This window comes from Lineus longissimus, chromosome 15 (genome assembly GCF_910592395.1).
Source record: "Lineus longissimus chromosome 15, tnLinLong1.2, whole genome shotgun sequence".
NCBI classification, from domain to species: Eukaryota; Metazoa; Nemertea; class Pilidiophora; order Heteronemertea; family Lineidae; genus Lineus; species Lineus longissimus.
In genome coordinates, this window is record NC_088322.1 from 6596682 (window position 1) to 6623379 (window position 26698).

General features: G+C 46.1%; 2 protein-coding genes across 3 annotated transcripts in view; one reads left to right on the forward strand and one right to left on the reverse strand.

Annotated features, from left to right (window-relative positions):
* The window catches only part of LOC135499809 (GRIP and coiled-coil domain-containing protein 2-like), a 10517-nt gene extending 2231 nt beyond the window's left edge, over positions 1 to 8286 (reverse strand). The window contains exons 1-7 of the mRNA XM_064790768.1: positions 8069 to 8286; positions 4169 to 4199; positions 3868 to 3901; positions 2603 to 3303; positions 2057 to 2235; positions 1269 to 1390; positions 674 to 696 (exon numbers count right to left, since the gene is read on the reverse strand). Coding sequence (XP_064646838.1) covers positions 674 to 696; positions 1269 to 1390; positions 2057 to 2235; positions 2603 to 3303; positions 3868 to 3901; positions 4169 to 4180 — 1071 coding nt within the window. The 5' untranslated portion in view covers positions 4181 to 4199; positions 8069 to 8286. The remainder of the gene's footprint in view (positions 1 to 673; positions 697 to 1268; positions 1391 to 2056; positions 2236 to 2602; positions 3304 to 3867; positions 3902 to 4168; positions 4200 to 8068) is intronic.
* Positions 7897 to 14570, forward strand: LOC135499806 (myosin-8-like). 2 transcript variants are annotated; one of them, XM_064790762.1, is made up of 2 exons: positions 7897 to 8053; positions 11085 to 14570. In XM_064790762.1, the coding sequence occupies exon 2, from the start codon at positions 11123 to 11125 to the stop codon at positions 13895 to 13897; it is 2775 nt and encodes a 924-aa protein (XP_064646832.1). In that variant the 5' UTR covers positions 7897 to 8053; positions 11085 to 11122; the 3' UTR covers positions 13898 to 14570. The 2 variants fall into 2 exon arrangements, with proteins under 2 accessions (XP_064646832.1, XP_064646831.1); XM_064790761.1 differs by lacking the exon at positions 7897 to 8053 and adding an exon at positions 8360 to 8446.
* Positions 14571 to 26698: the final 12128 nt, after the last annotated feature.

A 26698-nucleotide genomic window follows, 5' to 3' on the forward strand; every position in this document is an offset into this window, starting at 1 on the left:
GGGTGGGGGCTCCACAAACGCATATATATTGACACGATTGGCCTACAAATGAAGGTATATGTTTGGTGACGTGGTGCTGGGATGGAGAACTACATATGTAGCTAGAATGCTGTTGGTAGGGTGTCAGAGCCGCTTTCATTGTTTTCTTGTGCTTAATTACCGCCGAGAGTCAGGTGACGGGTTTTGCAGTCGACTGATAGACTGACATCATCGAGGATTAACCTCGGTTACATAATACTTGAGAGCTTTAACTGGCACTGGTTTTTCACACAGCTGTATTTTAAGCAGACAGCTACCACGATGATGTCGAATCTCAAGCCAATGATAACGTCCAGTAGGCCCCTAGGCCTCACATCCGACAATCGGTATTGTAATGCGCTGCAGCATACAGTGAAATAACATGATATTAGTAACTGAAAACACGGCCCAATGAACTTACCATTATGCCTGAAAGACAAACAACTGTCAACAAATAGACCTTTGTAAATTCTCTTTTTTTCTTCAAAATGATTTTTACAATACAATTTTGGCGGATTTCGAAATTTGTATTGACCGATTTCTAGATAATAAGTAATATCTCCACCGTTTTTATTTTGAAGAATCAAGGTCACATTATTCGTGAAATCCATGACACTGAATTTGAGTTACTATTCTAATAGTTTAAGATTCGTACCTGAAGCGGGGTGGCCCCTTTTTCTGTAATGGAGAAAAACGAAATCTGAGGAATAAATTGGTAAAAAATAGTGAACAACTGTTCTTCAACCCGAAAAATTACCGAAAACTTGCTCTGATGGGTTATGATATCAGCATGATAAAGAAAATGTAAACCGTATATATTTGTTGAAGTTGCAGTATTAGTGAAGAACACCCAAATGTGTTCAAATGTGAAGTGACAGGGTAGTACCCAGTCCGTCATGAATTGATTCCTCATTGTCAAGATTTTCAAAATGGTAAACTATTTGGTGAATTTCAAATATTTTGCTGCAATGTGAATGCGTGTGCGTGTGTGCCGTATGTGCGTGTATAAGGTGCGAGTGTTGCGTGCGAGGACTTGGATCGACGTCGGTACTGTGGGCCCGAGGTCAACAAGTGTAGGGCTATATCCCTGCGCCAGTTCGTTAATCACTTGTCGAAGGGATCCCTGCAAAATAATATGAGTCCTTTGCATTAACCAATGACTAAAGTATGTCTGCCTTGCAGCCCTACATTTATTGTCACGTGCCGTGCGAGAACTAAATGCCGCCAAAGTGCTCGAGTCACTGAATTACCGTATTGTTTCAGAAGTTCGTCCTCCATTTTTTCGATTTTTGTAACCAGGTCTATCCTTCCTATCCTCTCGAGTAATCTCGTACGCAGATTGACATAATCTCCGATCGCGATGAATTCTTTGCTGAAAAGACATTTGATATCTTAGCATACTTCCATACCATGTAGCCTAAACTTGAGTTTTCATTTCGCCAATTACAGCTTAAAGGGATACTTTAGGCAGGAGCGAGATAGGCCAGATTAAGCTACACGAAGTCATGTATCTCACAGTCATCGGCACTATTCACAGTATTGTTAAAGGAAGAATTTTATCACAAAGTGAAACTACTGATCCAGTCTCCTAGCTGTGCATAATAGGCACACGGAGACCACTGAGATCCTGCCAATAGTCCCCATTTAATCATAGTCAGTCACTGTATTAATGATATTCACACATGCGTGGTTAGAGCATTTTCTACTTCCAGCGAGGAACTCATCCGTAGCCTCCACTCAAAGAAGTCCATGAGGCGGCGAGGTGAAGTTGAAAACTTGAGGGACAAGATGAATCTTGACGGAGACATTTGTTATTTTACGCAGCGTTGTTCACAGACAGTTGACTTGGGCGCGAAACTCTCTTTAAATCGCTTCTACGGGCAAAGATATTTAATGGTAACATCAGTCAGTGTTCATTGATACCCTCTTGTCATTGCTAACCGTGTGGGTGGAAGGTTTAGACAGTAAATACCAGCTGATACTGAGCTGAAAATATGCTGATTTTGGTGACAGAACTCTAGGGAAAAGAGGCGTTTACCTTTCCATCGGGTACCACAAATGCATGAAGTGCTCAATCTTCTCCTCCTGCTGTTTATTAATGATCCTGTACTCGCGGAGGAGACATTTCAGGCCATTCACCTCGTCCGTACTCAGGCTCCCTTGAACCTCAAACAGGACATTCATGTGCTGATCACTTTCCGCCTTTACTATTTTTTTCTGGAAAAGAATACATGATAGGATATTACCAGTACTTCTATTCTAAGACCTCCATTAATTAACATTTTAACAATACAAGAAAAAAGCCCAATCGATGCATTTTTCTCTTCAGAGATTCCATCGGCCTGTAAAGCCTCTGGATCAATTCTAAAAACTCCTGGAAACTGTATGAGATTTTAGCAGATAGAGTAAGAATTTGGAAAAAATGCTGAATTTGAAAAATTCTGAATTACCACAGATTGTGACGTGGTTAGCACGTCGACCACTTCTCCAGGTATACTTCATTTATAATTTACAGCGTAACCAGTTGTAGGACGCAATGTGAATGTAGTTGTAGAAATGTATAATAAAACAATTTTCAACATGCCTCTGCATCTTCGAAGTCTTCCTTATTCTTCTTTCTTTGTTCTTCTTCCGTCATCGCTGAATCAAGTTGATTCTGAAGTCGATGTCTTAGCGTTATCTTCTTTTGCAGTTCCGTCTCAATCTTGACCTTCTTTTCTTCAAGTTTTGCCCTGGTTTCGGTGACCTTCTGACCTTCCCTTTCTGCGCCCTGATTGGCTGATAACGCAGCTTGCTGCTTTTCTGTGTATTCTCGAACTAGCTCTATAGCAATCGTCTCCCTGTTTTCTAGAGCGGCAATTTCCTGTTGTGCTTGAATCAGATTTCTTTCAGCCACATCCCTTTCCCGCTCCGGCATCACATTCTGGCGTGTTATTTTCGCAGCTTTGTCATATGAGTCGTCTGCTTTTTCGAATTTCTCCTGAAATTCTTTGACTTCTTCTCTCTTTGATGCCAATTCGGTTCGGATCTCCTCCAGATCCGCCTGCGCTGCATCCAGGAGATTTCCCACCGGATCATACTCAGTGGCCTTCCATTCCATCTCACGTTCTTCCAAGTCCTTGAACTCACTTTCAAAATCCCCCATCTCACACTCAAGAGCCTCAACAGAAACCTTCATCGCCTGATACTTCTTCCGCGCCTTGCTTACTGCAGAAGAGGCTTTTGTGCATTCTTCATTCAGTTCTATCAGCTTCTCCTTCATTTTCTCTTTTGCAGAGTCGCGTTCTGTAGCAAGAAATGTATCAGTAAAGCATTTAGGGTGACAACATCCCTCAAATTGAAAATATAATAGTGGGTCGGGATTCATGAACAGATTGCTTTCAATAAAGCGTGCACGAATGTACCGTTTCTCTAAAACTGTTGTGATACAGTGCATGCTTTCTTCACCATTTGATTTAAAGGCTGGGGATGTTTGGCAAGCCGCTCGCCGAACTAGCATTATCTTTTGTCCTGTTTGGTGGGTCGCTTTCCGAACAATACCGAAAATCACCGCTTGCCAAAAAGGTAAAGAATGCTTCCCTTTTTGGCGAGCCGGAGACTTCAGAACATTCTGAAAGTATAAGCCAATCACAGATCAGTGACGTAATAATGGAATTTAAAATGTGATCTGATAAGTAATAAACACATTGGGTACATTGCTAAGGCCCTTCGCGATACATCCACCAGTGTTACTGACCGCGTTGCCAATGATAACACCTTTAATTATTGTAAAAATGGCCGAGCAATGAATTGATAGTTTCGTTTTGGGTGTAAACTCTTACGCAAGATGAAGAAAATGATTTTACATACCCTTCCGGAGACGGATCCTATTCTGCTCAGCACTCTGAAAATGTAACGGATTCAATTACGGCAGTTTCACCTGAACAGTGTCACCTTCGGTCAACTTAGATCTATTCTACCGGTTATAAATGTAGTTCTAATACAACGCCTTTATACATATTTTTTAGGCAATCATATAAAATATAACGGCAATGAAACTAAACTAATGAATTTTACAGACGGGAAATAGTTCTGATGATTCCAGGCGGGATTTAAGATGGCAGCCAATATCGACGACACTTTATGCGATCAGAATAAAAGAAGTTCTTACCCAGCCTGACATGTTTTGCTTCTTTCATGCGCTGAAGTGAAGAACATTCACATTATAATGCACGTAACAATCGTCAAGACATCATCACTGATGAGACATAATGTCACCGCGATAGCATCGTGACAAATTGTTATATCAGTCTTTGCGTAACTTCAGTTGGGTTATCCACATCATGATCCTGATTTAATGGGTACTAAAACTGCGTCTTCTGTCTTTCTACAGATTTGAACTTTTTAATTAATATGGACCGTTAATCCGATGGTGTCAAGCCGGTGCGATTTTTGGCCGGCGTATGCTATTTTTCTTGACCTACATGTAATTGTCAGGAACAACGCCAAGGAGTACTAAAGGTGCATGGTTATAGAAACCTATTGCTGTTTGGTGTACGCCAGCCCAATACCAAGCATGAATTACTGAACTTACTAATAGAAAGTAATCTACTTTCTCGCTGCTAACGTCCAACCAGATCTTTACATAGTGCACATTTGTAGGCCCGTAATGCGATAATTTTTAGGCTTTCTACACTCCTCTAGTATTTGAATGTGAATACCAAGAGCCACTATTGCCAATGACGCTGCTGGTCAATCAAGTATAGGCCTAAAGAAATTTACTCCCGTCGTGGGCCTACCAATATGTACACACACACTGGCTTACTACAGTGGGCCTTACACTCTAGTTTTTCACTCCTAACGTCCAGCCTCATCTTTACATAGCGCACATTTCTAGGCCCGTAATGGGATAATTTTAAGGCCTAGCTTCTATCTATACTATAATGCGCGTTGTGGCCGCTAAATAGGAGGCGATTTTTGTTTCAAAATTGGGCCTCGAAAATGCGTCGAATTCTTGCAACTTTTGGTTTCGTAGGTGTGGATCATAAGTAAGAGTGTCACTGAGGGTGTCATACGTCGAATATCTTGGTGGTTTTGGAATAAATAAGAACTATTCAGAGAGCACGTCGACTGGAGAGCTCCGCTCATTCTCAAAAGCATACACAAACTTCACGCATATTCTCCCTGCCACATCAGTATTAGCTTCCAGCACGTATGTAGTACTATACAACCTGGTCCATGGTGCAGGGTATAAGCAGGGAGATTATTGATTAACCTGTTCTATTTTAGTTCTATTCGAGAAACACTGACCTGAGTGATAAGGCAAATTCTGCAGAGTGGCCTACCGGAACATGCAGTCAGGGTATCAATAAACAGTTATGCCAGGATGGACAAAATATGTACAGTGGCCAGCGCTTGCTCTTTGTTTTATTCTTTACTGACTGATGTTGTCAGTTTGAATTGCGTTCTGCATCTCTCCATGCGCCTGGCTTTGGTCCGACAGTGGCATTGGGTACGGGAGTGGGTAGGTGATATGCCTAATATGTGAGGGTCTTATTTGGAACAGGACCTGCTGTCACTGGTCTCAATGCATTGTGCAAAATAGCGTACTCCAATCAATCTATTGGGGGTTGCATGTAGATAGCATCAGCAATAAGTCCCTAAATGCAGTTAATTTCGTGTTTAACCTTTAATAAAACTTCAGTAACGTTAGAAATTTAATGTAGCTCAATCATCGTGCCCATTTAACTAATGTATATTACATTTCAACTTTGCCCGCTCCATGGGTATATGCTAGTATTTCCAATGGCGCTGCTTGTCAATCGAATATAGGCATAAAGAAACTTACTCCCGCCGTGGGCCTACCAAAATGTACACACACACTGGCTTACTACAGTGGGCCTTATACTCTATTTTCTCACTCCTAACGACCAGCCTGATCTTTACATAGTGCACATTTCTAGGCCCGTAATGGGATAATTTTTAGGCCTTCGATATTGCCATTGACGCTGCTGGTCAATCAAGTGCAGGCCTGAAGAAACTCACTCCCGTCGTGGGTAGTTGATAAAGCTTGGAATCAGTGAAACCTTGGAACCAGTGATAAACCTTGGAATCAGTCCTAAAAATGCATAAAAACATGAAATAATGCCATTCGAACCTAACGTGGTTACGAATCAACATTTGGAGCTTATTCTTACATGATCAGATCGGAATTTTATGGTAATTTAGAAATCTGTCGCATATCCGATTCAATAGTCTATATTTTAGAACAACCCAGTTGTACCTCGCCTCCAGTGTACAGTACTGATCTCCCAAATATGGGAAGACACGCCCACCACACACCCATAACCTGGACCAATAGCGCTCCGCTTATAAATACGCCACCACCACGCGGGGCCTATTTGAACTACGGATCGGTCTGTTCATACAGGGTGATACAGAGAAAATTGGGGGCCTGTCATGCATTATGCATGGATAAGGTTGACGACTATGTCTAGGCCTAATTGTCTATGATTGACTGATATTTTATAACAAACGATGAATAAAAGAAGCCTAGTCATGTATGTTTATTACCGAAGTTTGCGGATGAAAATTTCCTTCGCCGTGAGCGATTTCTTACATCTTCCAGTACGCATCGAGGGATGCAGAGATCTTTGTGACGTCACCAGTTCTAAGCGGTTTTTTTATTCACGTGTGTGTTTGTCCTATGATCTCGTGCATCTAGTACCGAGCATAATACTTTATCGTCTATGGAATACAAAACAATCATAAAAACTAATTTTTGCTTCCATTGAAGAGAAATAAAATATTTTAACGACCACAACGCATTGCCAATTGATGACGTCATCCTCCACATTAAAAATGTTGGCTTCTGAACTAACTGGCAAATTGCTATCTTTAACCAGTGCCTTACAAGTTAGTAAGGATCTAGACAACAAAGGAAAACAGTCTTGGTTTTCTTGTATAAAATTTATTTGTGGTTGTCTGAATCTGGATGCAAACAATGCTGAAAGTGTTTCAACCTCCAGTCTTGTTCATAAATTAGGTGAAGAATTTTACAGAAAGTGGAAGCTAGAAATTTGGGATGATTCTCGGAATCCAAATGCTAAAAACAAATTACGCACTTATAGGTCCTTCAAAACGCAACTCTGCTGTGAGAAATATCTGACTTCAATTTCAAGTTTTTCTTTAAGAAGATCCCTTTGTTGTTTCCGCATTAGCTGTCACGATCTAGCCATTGAAAGAGGTAGATACAAAAAACTTAAAGTTGAAGAGAGGGTGTGTTCTTGTGATGGGACTTCAATAGAAGACGAGGTTCACTTTCTAACTGCCTGCCCAAAATATGATGCTTCAAGGAACGATTTTTTCTCAGTTATCAATGAGAACAACATCAACTTTTCAGGTCTCTCACCAGGAAATAAGTTTATCTGGCTTCTTTCAAATGAGGACCCTGGAATTTGTCAGAAGCTATCATCATTTTTACAGAAATGCTTTTCTGATCGCATAAAATAAGGACCTCCTCTCTCCCACCTACTAGTATCTACTCCAGGTTTGACCCCGGTAGTAGACTTTATATTGTTACTTTTGTCATGTATCCTTTGTATGTCTTATGTACTTTCAATCAAAATCATTGTATTTCTATTGTACCATGTGTACCTTTGCCCTCCGGGCCTTTTGATTAATAAACTAATTTGAATTTGAATTTGTATCAATAAAGTCAGCTGGGACGAGACTGTCAGTTGGGAGGGTATAAATCGTGGAAGGAACGCACCCGATTTCCCGCGCTATTTTCACAGTGATTCCATGGTTTACATTGAATATTCCAAGGTTTATCAGTGTTTCCAAGGTTTCACTAATTCCATACTTTATCAACTACCACCGTCGTGGGCCTACCAAAATGTACACATACACTGGCTTACTAAAATGGACGTTAGGCGTGCGAAACTAGAGTAATACTTATGTGGAATATGGATCGAGAAAAGAAGCATGCAACTGGCTTGTGGGGATGACTAACAGGACTGGTGTAGAACGGCAGAGGCCTATACATGCTATACATGTAGGTATTACTTACCCTTCAGCACAACGTTTAAAAGCTATTTCTTCTTCTAGGCGAGCAGAATATTGTATACGTCCAGGTATTACTCATCCCTGTCACCTCTTATTGATTATATCTTTTCTGTGTATGTAATGCATTGAAATACATGTGAACGTACGGAATGAAAAACCAACGAGGACTTTTATAGTTGGTTTCCCGTAAATATCGATCTGTTTCGAAACCTGTATTTATGCAATGGAAAAGTACACTCAGGTAAAACCAAATGGAGTATTGGATGGGTTTTCCCCGTGTGCGCAATGCAAGACGGGGCAAACGAGCCGGTTGGGTCGAAGCAAGTGGCCATATCAACTGTGTAGGTGGTCTACATCGTGACATGTTAAATGAGTTGTACAGGTAGGTAAACGTAGTGGAGTTTGTAGTTATAATAAACCTATTCTGGTAGAAATGGAAATACGCCCTTCCCACACACACGCACACCTGACCATCCCCAGGCTACATGGGAATATAGGCAGGAATAAGGGGGTTATTTTGGTAGTCCTCAAGTGAATTATAGGCACAGTTAGGGGACTTGCTTGTGTCTGATGCAGTGATTAATATTATCAGTGCAGTACCCTAGTAAGCGCGCAGCGCCTTTAGGTTGGGGGAAACCCCCCAAACCCCCTGGTTGGGAACCTGCTATAGTTCCTTCCGCCAATTTTTTGTTTTGATAGACAGTTTTCTCCGTGTATCGCTTTAGCAGTAACTCAACTCCATCATCATTAATAGCCGGCAAAGAAACCCCCCCCCCCCCCAACCCCCGTCCTTCTGACATGTTTTAGCTAGTGCATTGGCCCCTCAACCCCCCTAATGGCCTCTCAATAAGTCCTTCTGAGCTGCTTACCCCGGGGCGCTTGAGTGGAACCTCCAAACCTTCATGATGGTGCAGTCCTTTGACACGTTTAACCCAGAGCGAGGAAGAGGTACTCCTTTGGTGGTACCCTTACTGCAACCCTCAACCATCATTACCCTTCCTTTTCACTGGCATGATATTGGCAAGACTACCAAGAGGTCGTACTGGTGGCTTCCTTGAGACAATTGCTTGTGGTCGTACCTGGGCAACCAATTCAAGGGGTCAGGGATCAGGTTTTCCCCCACCAACATGTTGCCGAATGGTTGATACATAAAAAATTGGTTGGAAAGGGTTTTTGCAGGCCAAGAGACTGGAAGACACTTGACCCTTGAAGAACACCAGACTGATGAACAAAGAACCTGAGGAACATAGAACCCTCTTCATACCTGGGAGCATAAAAAGCCTGCTAGCGAATATTGATTATTCGTTAGAAAAAACCCAGAAGATCTGCAAAACCAACAGTACCCCATAAAAACATACATTCCTCCTTAAGGTGTTTTCGGATCCCACCACGGCCCATGTGGAATACGTTCAAAAGGTTTATTGAAATCTTAACAAAAAATGTTTTTCTCGAAACGGCCAGAGTCCTCTATTAAAACATGTGTACATTACGTGTACATTGTTGTGCATAGGTTTTGGTAAAAAAAATACTCATTGGACCAATCAATCTGCACAAAATTTTATATGTGTCAAGAAGAACCCTTTGCCAATAGCATAATAAAGTTTTAAAAAATTCCAATACCGATTGCCTGAGAAAAAAAGATTTCCGTACACCATATCCATCAAAACGTCACTGGCGCATTGATATGGCCCTGTCAAAGTACAAGTTCTAAACTGACCAGTGAGACCACATTTTCTTAAATATATTATCAAAAAGCATATTTCTGTGATGGCCTGACTCTGTAGATTAAGAATCAACAACAGATTGAGAATTAATTCCACTTTGGTCCATCCCAGCCATGTATTTACCACAACTTGACATTTTGATAAGCTCTATGTGACTGTGCCACACTTCCGCTGGTCTCTGCCCAAACGCCTGCCCGGTTTTTGCTTGATTATTCGGGATTATATCCATTTTAAGCGTCTTTTGGATATTATTACTAAAGTCTCAAAAATCAAAACACTATATGTCGGGGGGGGGGGGGAACCCCCCGAACCCCCCAGAAATTGAAGTTTGATTAAAAAACAGTGAGAATAATCGTGTGGTTCTCTCTCGGAGCTCAGAATAGTCGAGTTGCTTCATTCGCGCGTTTATCTCTTCTGGCGGCCATTTTAAGTCAAATTTAAGCCATTTGAAACGAATCCATTGACTTTAGAAACATTGTTTACATTGGATACGTCGTACGCACGTTAACCATAGTAGCGCTTCGCAGAAAAGCTTCGGCTTTTCTGCTGCGCGCTTAATATATTCCACGTACATGTTTGAATAGTTGCAATGTAGTGCAAGATGGGAGAGCCCTCTATTAGCGACTTTGTGTAACTTTATCTTGCATACCTGACTCCTATACACCTATAGTCTTTTTTAAAAACCAAATTAGCCAAAGCCTGTACTTTTTGAGTGTCCCCCGGCCTTGTGAAAGGGGTAGTCGACCAACGATTTATCTTTTATTTATTTGAGTGCGTGTTGGCTACAAGCGAAAATAAAAATCGTTAAAACATTTTTGATTTGAAGAGCGGAAGAAATTACGTCATGATAAAAATTGTGGGTAAATAAATGACTCAAGTGACTCGTGTACAACATGGGGTTAAAGCAATTTTTTACGATATATCATTGAAGGCACTCATTGTGGGGCGTCAAAACGCCCCACAAATGAGAATTTTTTGTTGCACCAACAGGGAATAATTTCCCTCGGCGATGTGCAACAACAGGTGTTTGTCTCAAGTGAAGGTAAAACCAGTTGTCACAGAGATTGATCATCATTTATTGCGGTAACCGATTCTTCTAGCAGACGCCTGCGACGATGACCACCGAAAAAAGTATTCTTTTAAACATATGAATACGATGATTTAATACCGCAAGTCACCGAAACTAAAATCTTTTGTTTGCAGGGCGCTTTAGACTTCATGATACAAAAATAGAAAACAAAATAGAAATCAAAACCCCTGATGTTGGTACTGTATGTTTTCAATCTTATGTTTCAGTCATTGCTGAAGTTGGTTGAAGAGCTCGACATTCCAGTATGTCGGATTCATATGATTCCAGTCGACAAGAGACGGCTGGAGGCGGAGAGGTTGCCTTGGACACAGCAGTACAACTAGGCGCGGGGGACAACTTGGCCCAGACCAGGCGTGACTGTCAAAAAACAAAGGACCAATTGGTGGCAATGCATGGAGCGGAGCTGCTTGAAAGAGAAAAAGGCCGAGCCAGCGAAGTGACAGCACTTACTGTCGGATACGAAAACCAGTTAACAGACTGTAAATCTACTTTAAATAAACTAACAACGACGCATAACAAACTTCTGCAAGATAATTCTACTCTATTGTCATCTTTAGAAGCAGCGAATGAGAAAATAAATCATCTTGAGGAACTAGACAAAAATAGTCCAAGTACTATCACGAAATTACAGAATCAGATTAAGGTAATCCAGACAGCCTCTGATACAAAATCAAAAGAACTGGAATCAGACCTGACATCGAGGTTTACAGCTACAATTAACAGCAAGGAATCGACGATAAAAGATAAGATTGAACAGATTAAGCAGCTTGATCTTGAGGTCACAAAGACCAGGCAAGCTTTGGACAAGAATGCTGACCTGTTGAGAACAACTGAAGCTGCAAAGACCAAGTTAGAAGGAAATTTACATGTCGTTACGAGAGATAGGGATGTCATTCAAACGGACCGGGACAGGTTTGACCGTGACCTGCAAAAAGAGAAAGCTGATCGTGAGTTTGATTGTCGTGAGCTGAGGCTGGAGGTAATCGAGCGAGAAAAACTACGCGCGGCGGCTGAGGAGGAAAATGTCACACTTAAGGCAAGATTCTATGCGGAAAAGGCTGAACTGTTAGCTGAAAAGAAGAGATTGGCAGACGAACATGAGGTTGAAAAGACAAAATGGCGAGAGGCGATAAACGTTCAAGAAGAGAAACACACGGTCCGTATTCAAGAGCTTATCAACCAGAATAGTATAACGGAGGGCGATGTGCAGCGAAAATACCGAGAGGAGAAAGAGAATAATCTCGCCGAGCTTGAGAGAGTGAGAAACGCCTTGATTAGTGACCACCGTGACGAGATTCAGAGGAGGGAAGCTAGTGCCGAACGTGCTAAAGATGAACTCAAGGTAAAACTTGCAATGAAAGTTAACGAAATAAATTCGATGAAAGCAGCATATGAAAAAGAACGTGAGCAGTATATTAGGGATCTTGGGGTGGAACGAATGAAAAATGTTGCATTCGAGAAAGCAATGATGGGGAAACTAGATGAAAACTCCAGCGAAGTTTTTAAGGCGATCGCAGCCTTGGTGGAAAAACAGAGCTCGCGGGTGGAAACATTGGAACACGGGTTAGCTGCGCATGAAGCTAGGGCAAACAAGGAACGGGATGAGAGACTGGATCAACTGAGGCAGGAGCATAAGGATGATGTTCAGAGGATAAATAGGGAATGGAACGATGCCATGGTTCTACAGGCTACACGGCACTCAGAAAATACGACAAGATCGTCTGCAGAGATAGACGGTCATTTAAAGAGAATTGGTGAGTTAGAAGTAGAGAGAGATACACTGAGGAGGGATCTTCGGGAGTTGAAAGCGGATAAGGATAGCCGTCTTGCAGAGAGAGACAGCGAGATTGGCGAGTTGAAGGTCAGAGAGAAAATGCTAGAGATACAGAAAAAAACAGACGTGGAATCGTTTGGGAAAGAGAGATTGTGTTTCCGTAGCAGGATTAAATGTTTGAGGAATAGTTTAGAAACAGAGAGGACGAATTACAACACCGCTTTAGTGGACTTAAGAAATGCAGTTGAGAAGAATGAAGAAGCAAAAGGAAAGATGATAGAGGACGCGAATATGTTAAAATTCCAAATGAAACAGGACCACGATCGTCTAGTTGAACAGTTGACCAAGACTAATTCCGTGGTTAAGGAACAGCTGATACAATCACAGGAGCTACAGCGTAGTGAGAGAGACGAACACGTGGTAGCCTTGGCGCGTGAGCACGACGAGAAAGTACAACACATGAACGCCCTCAATGATTTGCGCATGAAATTCGAGGAAGCAAAAAAAGATCACATTGAAGAAAAGGATAGATTCGGCGCAAGGATAGGTACCATGTTGGATGAGATCACCACTCTGAAGGAACAGGCCGCTCGGCGTGCAGAAAAGATAAGCAATCTCGAAAAAACGAACAAGAATTATAAAGATCAAATCGGCAAATTAAATGGTGTTTTGGATGAAATGAAGGAGCAGGCTGCGCGGTGTGCTGAGAAGTTAGGAAATCTCCAGAAAACGAACGAGTATTTTAAGGAACTGAACGAGCAATTTCATGGCGCTCTGATGACGTACAACAAACGGCTGGACAAGCTGACATCGGAGCATGCGCAGGAGAGGCGTGTTATGAGATTGGAGCACAGTGCGCTCGGAAACCTTATGAAACCGAGACTGCAAACATTAGAAAAAATATTTCAAGAATCCATCCAGCATTTGGAAGCATATCAGGACTTAACGCCGGGAAAATCGAAAACGACATGGGATACTTGTCTGGAGCAGTTTTCTTCAGCTTTTGAGTCATTCATTGAAATGACCCATGGAGCTATAGAAATCGAGGATGGTGCTAGTGATGATATAAACTGCCAAAAAAGGCTTCAGGAATCATCGCACTCACCACTTGTGAATGGGAATACTGTCAGCTCGGATGGGGAAACTGACGAAGAAAGAACAGTGGAAGGTTCCAAGCTGAATTCTGGTGATGGAGAAATTGACGGTCACACGCCAGTAAAAAGACGGCGATATGAGAATGAATGAATCTGAGTAGGCCTGGACATTTGGAAGGCATTCACACCCTTCCTGACAGCATTTTTTCGCTTTCGATTCGTGCACTGGGGGTAGTGGGTAGGCCTATATTCAGTAGAAGATCTAAATGCACATGACGAACATTCCCGACAACTCGGCTTGGGCCTTACTCGAGAATGTATATTTGACTAATGTTAAAGGGTACGCCGTTACTGGTGATTCGGGAAAATAGAAATGCACAATGTCTTAGTGCAATTTTTTTGCAGACGAATTTGCTGAAATTTTTTAACAAACGGCATAGGCCTTTTACACAGTTAATCGGTCTGGTGCCGCCATCGATTGGTATTGTTGTTGGCCAAACAATCTCAAACAAACGCGATGAGCTTTTGCCGCATGGCAAATTTATATCATGGCGCGTACACTGTTTTGCAAGAATATGTCGCATTTATTCAAACAGATGTCTCAGATCGATATGAATCGGCGATACATGCGTGTTGATAGGTCTAACCATTGTAATAAAGTGCTTAAAATAGCAAAAGGGGAATTCCCACTTTTTATTGATCAGGCCATGCATGGTGACACAGAGTATACACAGGCACTATATGTGTGCATTGACACTATGTACTAGTATTCAAATTTAAATTTTACTGCACGACCTTAGTAAAACGTTCCGCTCAAGCAGACACTCCTTTTCGAATGGATTCCCAATATACTAATAAAATAGCAAGTCGGCCTTGACTATTTTCCTGAGAATGCATAATGCCTAAAACATGTTACCCTCAGATCTTACTAGCCAGTAAGTTACGAGATCCGACAGTTCTTCAGACGCATGCTGTTTCTATGGATATGATTGGACTGTCCTGTTGCAAATACTACTTACTTTAACGTCAACGCGATGATACGCCCAAGCCGCGGAGCGAGGTTTGTCGAAGTTCAACGAGAGAAGGTGTTTTGACGAAGGTTCGGATACCAATAAACTACAGGGACGGTAGAATTCGAACAAACACTGGACCCACCTGGTTGTGGCTGTTGCTTCTAACTCCAATGGCAGCATCCTTCACGGTCGTTGATACCAGTACCAATCAGCTGCCCTGGAGACTATGTCATCACGCCCTTGGCTTCACACCCTGTTGCTAGCCCGTGGGCGGCGCAATATATCTTGAAGAGGTTCTGGGTTCCTCTCAAACCCCGCGCTTGACCAACAAGCGGGCTAAGTTTATTTTTGATAATGGATATGTTTATAGTTTTGTACAATAATGCACAAATACGTTTTGTCGACTATAGTTTGATATATAATGTTGAATTTTAACAATACATGGCTGAGCTATACTGTTCTGACTTATGAGTCGAATTTGAAACAAGGAATCAATTAAATCTTTTTTGGTTTTTGTTGTAGGCAACATAAGTAACAAGGTGATACAACTTGAACTTTGGTTCTTACTAAATTTTAGATGATGTGGATGGGCGAACCCATTTTGACCCAATGTCTGTTTATTAAAATACTATCAGGGACGTAAACCTAAACTGGAGGCGTGTAAACGAAGGAGATGTACGACAGCTGAATGCCAATTATAATTCCAGCTGTCGAGCAGTGTAGACACGAATGCTATTTGCTAGTAGTCGAATAAATTCAACTACAAATTCAACCACAATAGCCGAACCGAATGTCTACTACGAAGAATACTAGAAGTGCTTGAATGCATTATTTAGAACATGACGTCACCGATTAACGCCTAGTTCTGTAAACTAGAAAACAACCAAATTTGTATAACACGCCCACAGTTTAGGTGCTGTTATATTTAATAATATTTAATAAAGAATGGTGGCCTTTTTGTTCAACCCGGAAACAACGACTAGAACCGAGCATCAAGACCCATCCAAATATGACCTATGCAACCACAGGACATTCTAACACACCATCACGAAGGACTATGAATTATTAGTCTAGGCCTAAGCATATATTTGACCTAAATAGTAGGATTACCCAACTAACTGGAAAACCAGAACAGTGCATGAAACGTCAACGATATAAAATATGTCCACAACAAACGCGAAGACAAAACCTACAGGCCAACGAGACCGGCCAAATTAGGAATAATACTATACGAATGCATGAGCTAGCGTGTAGCACAATTTTGCACATACACAAGGGAGAAATCCCATACAAAGCGATTATGTCAATACACAGGTTTGGAAACGTAATCAAAACATGAGCTCACAAACAAAATGGCGGCTCAATTTAAATGCATGTCATTATGGCAGTACGAAGGGGAGTGACCGAATACTACGCCCTACCGACTCCCAGTTAATTTTTGGAATTGAAAGGAGAAATTATCGGAATAATCCTACCAGGACCTTCAAACTTCAACGAACCGCCTCCCAACAGTTAAACATGGCACAGGATTTCAACCAGGACGAATAATACAAATAAAAACACGTGAAACCCGGAAAGAACGAAAAGGCCGTGTGCTCCCTGGAGGGCCCTAGCAGAATGAGAGCGAAAACCTAGTGCGAGGCCGTGATCTCGCGTAGTTTTATTAATTTTATAATATTTATTTTATATATGACTCCCATGAGCCTCTATTAAAATGGCGTCCGTTTGTTTACAATTACTATAGCACGTGAGGAAATGGCACTTCGCCAAAACAGTAGGATATATAACCGTCGATTCAGAGGGAGGTAACGTTTTAAAGGGAGATAACGCCGTCTTGACGTGGGGATAAGGGTGGGCCGAGCGACGGCGGTGCTGACGGTGGGGAGTTGACCTCGGGCTCCGCAGTCTGCGAACCATCGCCCGCAACTCCTCCGCGCCGCGTGCCGGTTATGATGTGCGGCGAACGTGTTCGAATGCGGGCTTGGTGATTGCTCCCCGAATCTGGTGATTAAAAGCAATTCGCCGTTCATTACTCCGAGTGAAAGACCGTGCGTTTGTACCGTTCTTCGCCGAGTGCAAATACTTCTCTTCTTGGTAAAGAAGAACGTGTTTTCCTTCGGCCCAGGCCGCCTATACGCGCGGTGTCTACAGAGACGAGCATTCGCTCGCTCTTGCTTTTGGTACTTTGGCCCTTTGCCGGTGTTGTTGGTGGAGTCGATGTGTGTATTACAGGCAGTGTGCTTGGCGTTGCCGTTTTTTTTGGACTGGTTGTGGGCGTTCTTTGCCTCGGGCGGGGGGGAGTTGGGCCGAAAGAAGTCTGAACGGTGGTTCATTCGGGCTCTAGCTATCCTGCCGACAGGCATGAATTGTCTGCACGATCGGTGGACGGATACAAAAGTGGACATCGGGAGCCATGACCCGTCTTGAGAAGTGTATGGGCCAGGGCGGGAGATTATGAAGGAGTCATCCCAAGGAGCAGTTCCAGGATGCGAGAGGACAAGCCGTCTTCTCCCGCCAATGGCCCGCATCCTAAAATGTGCTCAGAGGATGCTGCCTCTGTCCAAATCCGCCCATCACTGAACCCTCATCAGCCAAAATGCAGCCAGAGAATGCTGGAATTGTGGTGGGAAAATATTGGACGCAGTGGCTGTGTTGGCTTTAGTGTCAAATTTTCCACGATATCACGGTTTTATTTCTGCTGCGGCGGCCAATACAACCGTTTAGGAAATGAAATGATCCAAACCAACTTCATACTCGATGCTAGCCGGATACATCCATGTCTACACAAATATCCAGGACCGTAGGAAAACCGTCTAACGTTTCCCCGACACTAAATCCAGCATCGAACTCGCCCAATGTTTTCTGCTGGTGAGCCTAATGAAGCCGTCACCGGCCCTGGCTGATCAAAATCCCACAGCTCTTTTTTCCAGCTTTATCGCTGGCAGTATTGGTGGCCGGCCACCGCACCTCCTTTCCGACTGGTCCTGGTAGCGTAACAGAGTGATTCTCAAAACCACACCGGAGCCGTCCCTCGCACGTATTGAGGATCGCGCGTTCACAGCCTTCCCATATCGCATGCAAAATTGCCGGAACAAGACCCCGGCCTGTGGCATGGTTCAATCATTGAATCTATGGAATGAAATTATTCTCTATCATTGACGGCCCTCTTAACGGTCTTGTCGCATCGCCCAGTATAGATGCGGGAAATGCGGCGCCTCGTCGAGATATTCTTAGCTCTGTGAAAAATGTACTGCCGACTGTAGAGCCACCTCCTTATTCCTCAAACGACAGCATATAGGTGGTGGCCTTATACCGCGTAATCTAGCTGAACAGGACGGACAATAATCATCTTGCTTCCCCTTGGACACGGCGATGGATTTCAACTTTGTATGGTAGACCTCAATGTCAGGCGATCAAACAGAAGATTCCGGGGCACATCGGGCCTTTTAGATATGTTGCTAAATGGCACTAAGCGCGTAGGCGTTACCAAACCAATACGTAAAGCTGACTGTTGTCCACGGGCCGCCACGACGCGATCTGGCTTTGCTCCTATGTTATAGAGGACACCGACCGGCCTCACAGCATCATTTCGCGGCTCAGTCGGGTTGAAGTGAAATGCGGCGATCAGGCGCTTGAAAAATCAGTCCTGTGATGAGTCGCCACGCCTCGTCTCCCCTCGACTGGGCGGGCACCGATCGAGTATGGACCATTGTCGAAAGAAGGATGCCCGATTGCCGAACAGCAGCAGCAGCCACGGACTTGATATTCACTCATACTTTGGCCAATTACATGTACGGTTACAATCCTGTATTGAGTGAATAAACTGCCGTTTTGTTTTGTGTTAGTCCATTTCCCAACAGCTTCGTTGTCGCCTGCTCGGCCTCGGACCCATGGACAGCCACTATAGGAACCCGTTATCCACCTTTCTGAACAATCATTTTGGTCTTGGGGAGAAAATCCGGCAACTTTTGAAATTTTTCATCGGAGGCCAGGCCTTCTGGAAATTTCCTGATAACCGGCATGGCAGTAACGAGAACGCTGTCTCTCCATTCCAACTCGGCGGACCATCGAATGAAATATTTGTCAATCGTAGGCAGCCCATGGCGGCGGTGTACAGGGGGATTGGTGGCAAACCTCAATTATACCTATCGTTCCCCGTATTCCATTTGCCGAGGGGGAGTGGACCTGGGCCGAGAAGTGGCGGCTCACGTTTGTTTCGATAGAGGCGCCCCGCCTGAAGAAATTCTGTTTGTGGACTGCGGTTGGCCAAGGCGCAATGGGAGCTATTATAGTGCGCCCTGTTTCATTTGGACGCTGAATTGGAGTGGCAAGAAAGACGATGCAGAGCAGAGTTTTGCAATATGAGCCGGGCAAAATGCTGGTTTTTTTCGCCAATTTATTTCATCTGGTAAGTGCACGATTGCGTGGATGCCGTTTAACCACCAACCATCGGGCGATTCGAACATTACAAACCAAGTAAATTCGTTATTGGCCGGGAAAACTCGTTATTGGCCGGGAAAAATGCTGTTTTTTTCGCCAATTCATTTCATCTGGTAAGTGCACGATGGCGTGGGTGCCATTTAACCAACAACCATCAGGCGTTTCGAACATTACAGACCACCACAATTCAATCATTGCGTCCAGAGACTGGAGGGGGGGGGGGTACACCAGCCATATTTTACCCTGTGGCGGGTCCCGCGCTGCCACTCACTGTCTTCACACGCCGCTATTGCCGTTCGAGATGCACCGAGGGACGAGCGAAGAGGAGATTGTCATTCGTTACCGGCGGTTGAGTCCACGTGCCCGAGAACCGCTTCTGGCCACGCCTGATTCGGCCTGCTTTGACTTGTTCAGCGCCGAAACATAAACGCTCGAAGCAGACGACGGGAAAGAATACGTAGCCGTCCGTACGGATCTGACAGTGGAAATTCCATCAATATTTTACGGCCGTATCGAGTCTCGTTCGAGATTGGCGCTGCGTTGCGGCCTCGAAGCCTTCAGCGGTATCATCGACCCGGACTGTAGGGGAATTTGCAGGTCCTGATCAGAAACATCTCTAGTCGAGCCCAAACTATAACTAGTGGAAACCGGATCGCGCAGTGGGCCATTTTACCGAGGATCGCTCGTGTCGCCCGTTTTCAAGATACGCGCGACAGCGTGTTGGCGGCCAGTCAACGTTGCGAGGGTGGTTTTGGCTCAACCGGCGGATTCTAAGCAGGACTCGAGTCGAAGCAGCGCGACTGACATGGCCTCAGTTCCCCATCGGCCGGTCAACATAAGCCCCGGCCTGTCGAGGATGCGAGGATACCGGCGGGATTTAACACACTTGCTACGGTCAACGGTACTTGTACGTATAGGCAGGAATCAGCGGAGGCCGTGCCATATGCTGCCGGCACTCGCAGCCAGGACAAATATGCCATATCGGAACGGGCCGAATTGCACCGGGAGGCGGGCGGTGCGCTGCGGATACGAAGCGTACGCACGGGCTCGGCTGATGCCGCATTTGCATGAGCTGTACAATAAAAGCATGGGCTGCTATTGCGCCCCAAAACTCCGCAATGGACACGTTTAAAAAAATACTTTGAGTACCGCCACTTGTAGGCCTGTGAGGAGCTCTTATTTTTAGTCGTGCCATTAAAGTTGCCTGTGGAAAAAATAAAAAACCCTCTGAATTTGGATGGCCAACTTCCGGGTTTTTGTCTGGTTTATCTCCGACCAACGGACAGCTTCTGGCGACAATGTTTTCCGGGCCGAGGAGGTTTGAGGCCTTTATTACGTGTCCCTCTAACACGCCAGTTCCGAAAGGACTACTTCCCAACAAGTTTGAAGAGTTCACCGTCCACTTGGACAAACCATTGCATTTACAAAATGTCAGAGACGAACCGGTCGTGGGGTTAATGGAAATCTCCTATGCGCATAGCTGGCTCAAAAAGTTCAGGGCGAAGGAGTGTGCTTACAAAATATTCGCAGTGGTGCGTGAGAGCCAATTCGTTTTAAGCGATTTCGGGCCGATGATAGCCGCTGGCTTCTGACGAGACTAGACTAAACGCGCTCTCCGTCTTTCGTTTTAAATGTGCGTTTTCCGGAGAAACCCCCGACACTGGCAAAAGCCTGCCTTCCAACCGGCGTGCCTGCCACCGACTATCATTCCATCGAAGGCTTGGCTCGCGGGCTTAATGTCAGACGCCCCAAACTCGAAAGTATCCCTAATGGCCTATAGGGAGGGAAATTTTGCCTCAACCAGACCGAAAAAGTCCAATTTTTCTTGTTCCAAGGAGAGGCCATGTTTCTGCCAGAAAATGTGGCCCATGCCTTGGGCTTTGACCAGCAGAAGTTATTTTTTTACAGCGGTGAAGAGGCCGAGATGAAAGGTATTTTCCCCGAGGACGAGGAGGATTTCCAAGAGAAGTGGAGGCAGTCGGGACACTAGGTGAAGCCCGGTAAGTCGTCCATCAGAACGAGTGCGTCTGCGAGGAATAAGCGGACAGCAGGCTCCTTCATCGCGCCGCCCACCAACCCGGCCTCTAATCAAACGGCTAATTCGAAGGAAGGCAGGCAGACGGCGGGAGCAAAACGCAGTCGACGACCGCAAAGTGGCCGCTCAACAGAATCGATGAGCGGCATCAGTAGCGCCACCGCGCTAGCGCCTGGGACCCCTCCCGCAACCGATAGGAGGGATAGTAAGGGACGACGAGGCCTATCGCAGTTGGGAGGCGGCACTGAGGAAGATCCAGAGGTGTCGAGCGACCGAGAAGAGGAGCCCCCCCCCGCGCAGGGCTCTGAGATGCGGCCTGTGGCTCCTCAGACCGTCGAGAGCAGCGGCGCAAAGTCGCCGCCCAACCAAGCCCGAGGTGGGCCGCGGACGGGGGTTAAGGCGGACGGGCCAGGAGACGAAAAGGAGACTAGTAATGTCATTTCCGAGACGCCTAGAGGAACTAACGAACAAAACGACGAGCGGGCTGGCCCATCGACATCGGCGCCTAGTCAGCCGAACGCCGAATGGCGTATCCTGGTAAACCCGAGTGCGGTCGGAGATGCCACGCGTTAAAAGTTCAACGCCCAACGCCACCCCAGCCTCGTCTATTCGGCCTACAGCATATACGTTTATTGTTCATTCGTGGAAGAGAGCGCCGTGGGCAATGTCAGGGCTCCCTTGTTGCGCACGGTGCCCATCGATTCCGGCCAGCGCGGGAAAATGGTCAATCACACCTTTGCCAGGCCCCAGTACACACCTTTGAATTCGTGCTACATCACCGAGTTGAAATTTTGGTTAAATAGTGAGACCGGAGAGCTCAAAGAGTTCAGCTTGGGTCGCGTTATATTGACATTGCACTTTCGCACTAGGGAAACCATCAAAAATTGAAGGGCTGTGATCACAGCCATCCAGCCGCAGATTCCCCTCCCCAACTCCGCCCCTCCCAAGGTTCAGGGTGGAAAAGGATTTTGGCCCCGATGGACGGATGGCTCAAATATTCGTTTACAGGCCGCCAGTCGGGCAAGGGCACGATCTATCCAACTTCATGACACGGGAAGCAGAGCCCCTGGTCAAGCACCAGTTGAAGTCACTCTTGGGCGAAGGCGAGGAACGACGAGCGCGAGAGGGTGTGCCGCAAATCGGATTAAAGTTTCATCTGGCGAGTACGATTCACACGTGGCCAAACCGTGGTTCCAGACAGCACTCTTTCCACGAGCTGTGCAACAGCAGAAAGAGATTGCAGAAAGAATGGACGTCATTCACAACGATGGCTAGTGATGGACGTTCGACGGAGTCGACTCGCTACGATTGGTGGTGGCTTCTTTCCGACCTTTCGTGGGGGGGGGGGGGCGGCACTTAGCCCACGCCCAGTTGCCCGAGGCCTTACGCCTCAAAAGGGCACTGATAAATCCCCCTCGAGTGGAACGGTCGTGTTTCAAGGACTGCCTGCTTATACACGAGGCCAGCCGGCGTTTGGGAGTTGGCGAAAATGAGATAGGACGCCAGCAATTGAATGTCTGGTGAAGCGTGTTGCGTGCCCCGGCGAACGTATGGAACGCTTGTGGATTTGCTGCTCTATCGGGAACACTACTTTCTCATCTCCAATTTGAACCGATTGTTGGGCGGCCAGGTGGGGAGGCAGCGGAAGAAGTTTGTCTGCCACTCCTGTTTGACTCTACACACGTCGCAGGCGCGGCTAGAGTCACACTGGCGGAGTTGTTGCAGTCGCGAGCCGAAGCTGTATCGAGTGCCTGCCCGCGGTAAGAAGACTTTCGAATTTTGTCAGTTTTGTCTATTACGATTTCGAAACTATCCAAACTGAGGAAGCGCCGGGCAGGCGAAAACACCAGCCCATCGCCGTGGCGGCCGTCCGCATTTGCCAAGACACGGCGGAGTTTAATTCAGGGCTGTTTCATCACGTGGGCTGAGATTGCGTGGCGCGATTTGTCGATTGGCTAGAGATGCAGGAGTGATTCTCGACATTCACACCGACCCATAGTAATGACGGCAGAAGATTGGCACAAATTCCACGCCCAAACTCGATGTGAGATGTGCGGTGTGGAATTCGACGGAGGAAAAGTGCCCCCCTACCGGGGACCACTCGCATTTATCGGGGAAATATCGACGAAAACTATGCAATCGCTGTAATTTGACCTGGGGAAGCGAGCAGCGGTTCTAATTGCCAGTGTTCGCCCATGGCTCGGTGCACTTTGATAGCCACCTCTTAATCAAAGAACTGGTCGGGAGGAGCCGGGCTGCCCAACGAAGGACAACCAAAATTTTGCCGCGTAACACCGAACACTACCTGACCATCTATCACGAATCGTTTGTCATTTTGGACTCGTTCGAGTTTATGAAGACCTCCCTGGCCGCCATCGCCGAGTCCATGGACGAGAAAGGCAGCACCGTGGGCGGCGGGGTGGCAGCCTCGAGCGAGCAGCGTGTAGCGTTTCCCCTTCCCTGGGAGTATGCCGGCCGAAGCCAAGAACGCTACCGACTGCTGACCAGGAAAGCCGTGTTTTGCTATGACTTTTTGGATGCGGAAGAGAAATTGGCACTGCCACGACTGCCCTCCAGAGAGGATTTCTACGATTCACTACACGAACGCCGGATAAGCAATGAATATTACACCCATGCCCACTGGGTCTGAAAGCACTTCAAGTGTCGCACTCTATGCGTCAAACGAACCATTCCGCCCGCTTTCTGGTCGCCGCACACGTACGATTTGGCCCTGCGTCAAACCGGCGACAGGAATCCGTTCAAAATCGGCCCCGAGAAACTGGTGGCCGACTTGAACGACAAAGAAGACTAAGTCATCCACTATCAGAATTTGAAGTACTACCTGGCCAAGGGCATGCGCCTGAAAAAGATCCACCGCGTTTTGGCTTTCACAGAACGCGCCTGGATACACGACTACGTCCACTTCATCACTGGCCAACGGCAGCGGGTAGTCCCGGAATTCGAAAGCTCATTCTGGAAACTGATGCTCAACAGCACTTACGGGCGGCTGCTTTTGGACAAGAGCAAACATATCAATATGAAATTGGAGCACAACGAGGAGCGGTTTCTCAAACTAACGGCCAAACAAATTTCAAATCGGTGACGTTCTACGACTGGCAGCTTGTCGGCGTTCAAATGCGGCCCGCAATGATCGAGATGCGAAACGCCCTGGTGGTGGGATTCACGGTCTTGGAACTCTCCAAGTTTCACATGTACCGTTTCCACTACAATTACGCGCTGTCCGTGCTGGGAGGGCCGGAAAAGTGTCGCCTCTTGGTGACGGACACGGACATTCTGACCAACTCGGTTATTGGACAAAATCGGATGTCTTCACCGAGACCGCGCCACACTACTTCGACTTTTCGAACCTGCCCAAAACTCACCCGTACAGCGAAGTGAACAAGAAGGTGAAAGGTACATTCAAAGTGGAATACCCGGAGCAAGTTATCACCGGCTTTGTGGGCATAAGGCCCCAAATGTACCTGTTTCGATTTCTGGAACGCAAACGAGTCGTGAAAGCCAAGGGTATCTAGAAGACCGCGGTGGCGAAATTGTCCTACGGCAACTACAAGCGGGCGCTGTACGCACCTGAGCAAACGCACACCTGTCAATTATGAAAAGCACGAATTGCACACGGCCGAAATGAAGAAAAGAGGCCTGTCTTGTCTGGATGTCAAACAGTGGATTTGCGACGCGGGTTGAGCACACTGGCCTACGGGGACTTTAGGTGCGCCATTAGAAATGACTGCAACGGCAACGGGGACGACTAGGCGACAATTGAGAATTCGTGGCCGGCAGAAGAAGAGAGCCAGAGCAGCAGGTCGCCGAAGAGTTCTATCCCGCACCGGCACCGCCGTCCGACTATCCTTCGGATTCGAGCAGCGGCAGCAACGGCAGCAGCGGCAGCGAGGAGGACTACTAGAGAATGCAACCGGTCGCCGCCACACAACCACCAGCAGAACTGTCAGATAGGGAAAAACTTTTCGCCAGCATATACTATCGGCTAGACCATCCGGCCAGTTTCGGCTCACCGGAAAACCCTTTTGCGCCAGTCGAGCTCTCGAGCCGAACATCAAGCGCCAGGATGTCCACCGGTGGTTGAGTGGGCAGGAGACCTACACGCTTCACCGGATGGCCAGGAGAAGGTTCCCACGACGGAAATCAATTTCGGCAGGAATAAACGACCAATTACAAATTGATCTGGTATCGCTGCAAAATTTGAAACGATACAACGAATGTGTACAGTACTTGCTGACTGTTATCGATGTTTTTTTGCGCAAGGCCTAAGCAGTTCCACTGCTAAAAGTGCCGCAGAAGTCAGCTGGGCCATCGCCCATTTACTTGGCCAGGAGTAGCTCAGGCCACGATTCGTCCAGACAGACCAGGGAAAAGAGTTTTACAATGAGCCCACACTGGAGGTGCTGAAGAAACGCGGCATCAAATTGTTCTTGGTGTATAGCGACGTCAAGGCATCATTGGTCGAGAGATTTAATCGAACTTTGCAAAACAAACTCTCTCGGATGATCACCAAATATCATGCGGATGAAACGAAATGCATTAGGAGGAATCATCAACGGCGAGGGAGGCAAAATTCGCGAGCAACTGCAGCCACCGACTAGAAAGAACTTTTTTCGGCCCGCGATAGTGAGCGGAGCGGCAGCAGTGGGACTAGCGTTATAAGAATCGTCGTGGCCGGAACATTAACTTCTGTATTCATGTTTTATGCATCCGTTGAACATGCGCTGGCCGGTCGCCCAAACGAGCGCGGAACGCATGGTAGGGAGGCACGCAGCCACCAACGGTTCAAAGGCTGTGCGGTGGGCGAAGGAGGGAATGCGGTGATGGCGGAGACGCCAGCGGCGCAGCGGAGAGAAAACATTGCTCTCTGGCCGAGAGATTTATTTATTTGTTAACCCTTCTCCACATTGGCGCGTGCCGCCGCATAACCGACCAGCCCCGTCGCCATCCTATAAAACCGTGGAGCGCCTACCCTCGGTGTTCGTGTGCGTTACACCCAATATCGGGGTATAGAACGTTCAACTATTATACGTTATTATCCTGGTGATGGTTGTTATTCCAGTACAGTACTGAAAAACAACAAAGAAATCGCGTTACATAGCGGCCCAAATCCGACTTTTCATATCATTTCACGGGGGAAAGCTGAAGGGCAGAAAAATAGGCCTGTGAGGGGAGCGAGAGAACCCTTAGTTTTGATAAACGGAGGGCGGCGTTCGAACGAACACGACCAAAATCCTGCCGAATGCACGGTCGTACAGACCGACTATTTCAGGATGCACCGGACAACTACAAACACCCTTGCCCAACTCAAATCGCCAGCAGCAGCGGCGGCCGCCACGCCAGAAACAGAAACCGGAAACAGGCAGGGCCGGTGCCAGGGCCAGGGCGAAACGATTCAAGGCCGTGCAGCATTTGGATTTTCTCTTGCTGCTGGGCAGGAGCAAAG

Bases quoted from the DNA above. Each gene is read 5' to 3' on its own strand.
- LOC135499806 (XM_064790762.1), top strand. From the start codon at position 11,123: ATGTCGGATTCATATGATTCCAGTCGACAAGAGACGGCTGGAGGCGGA.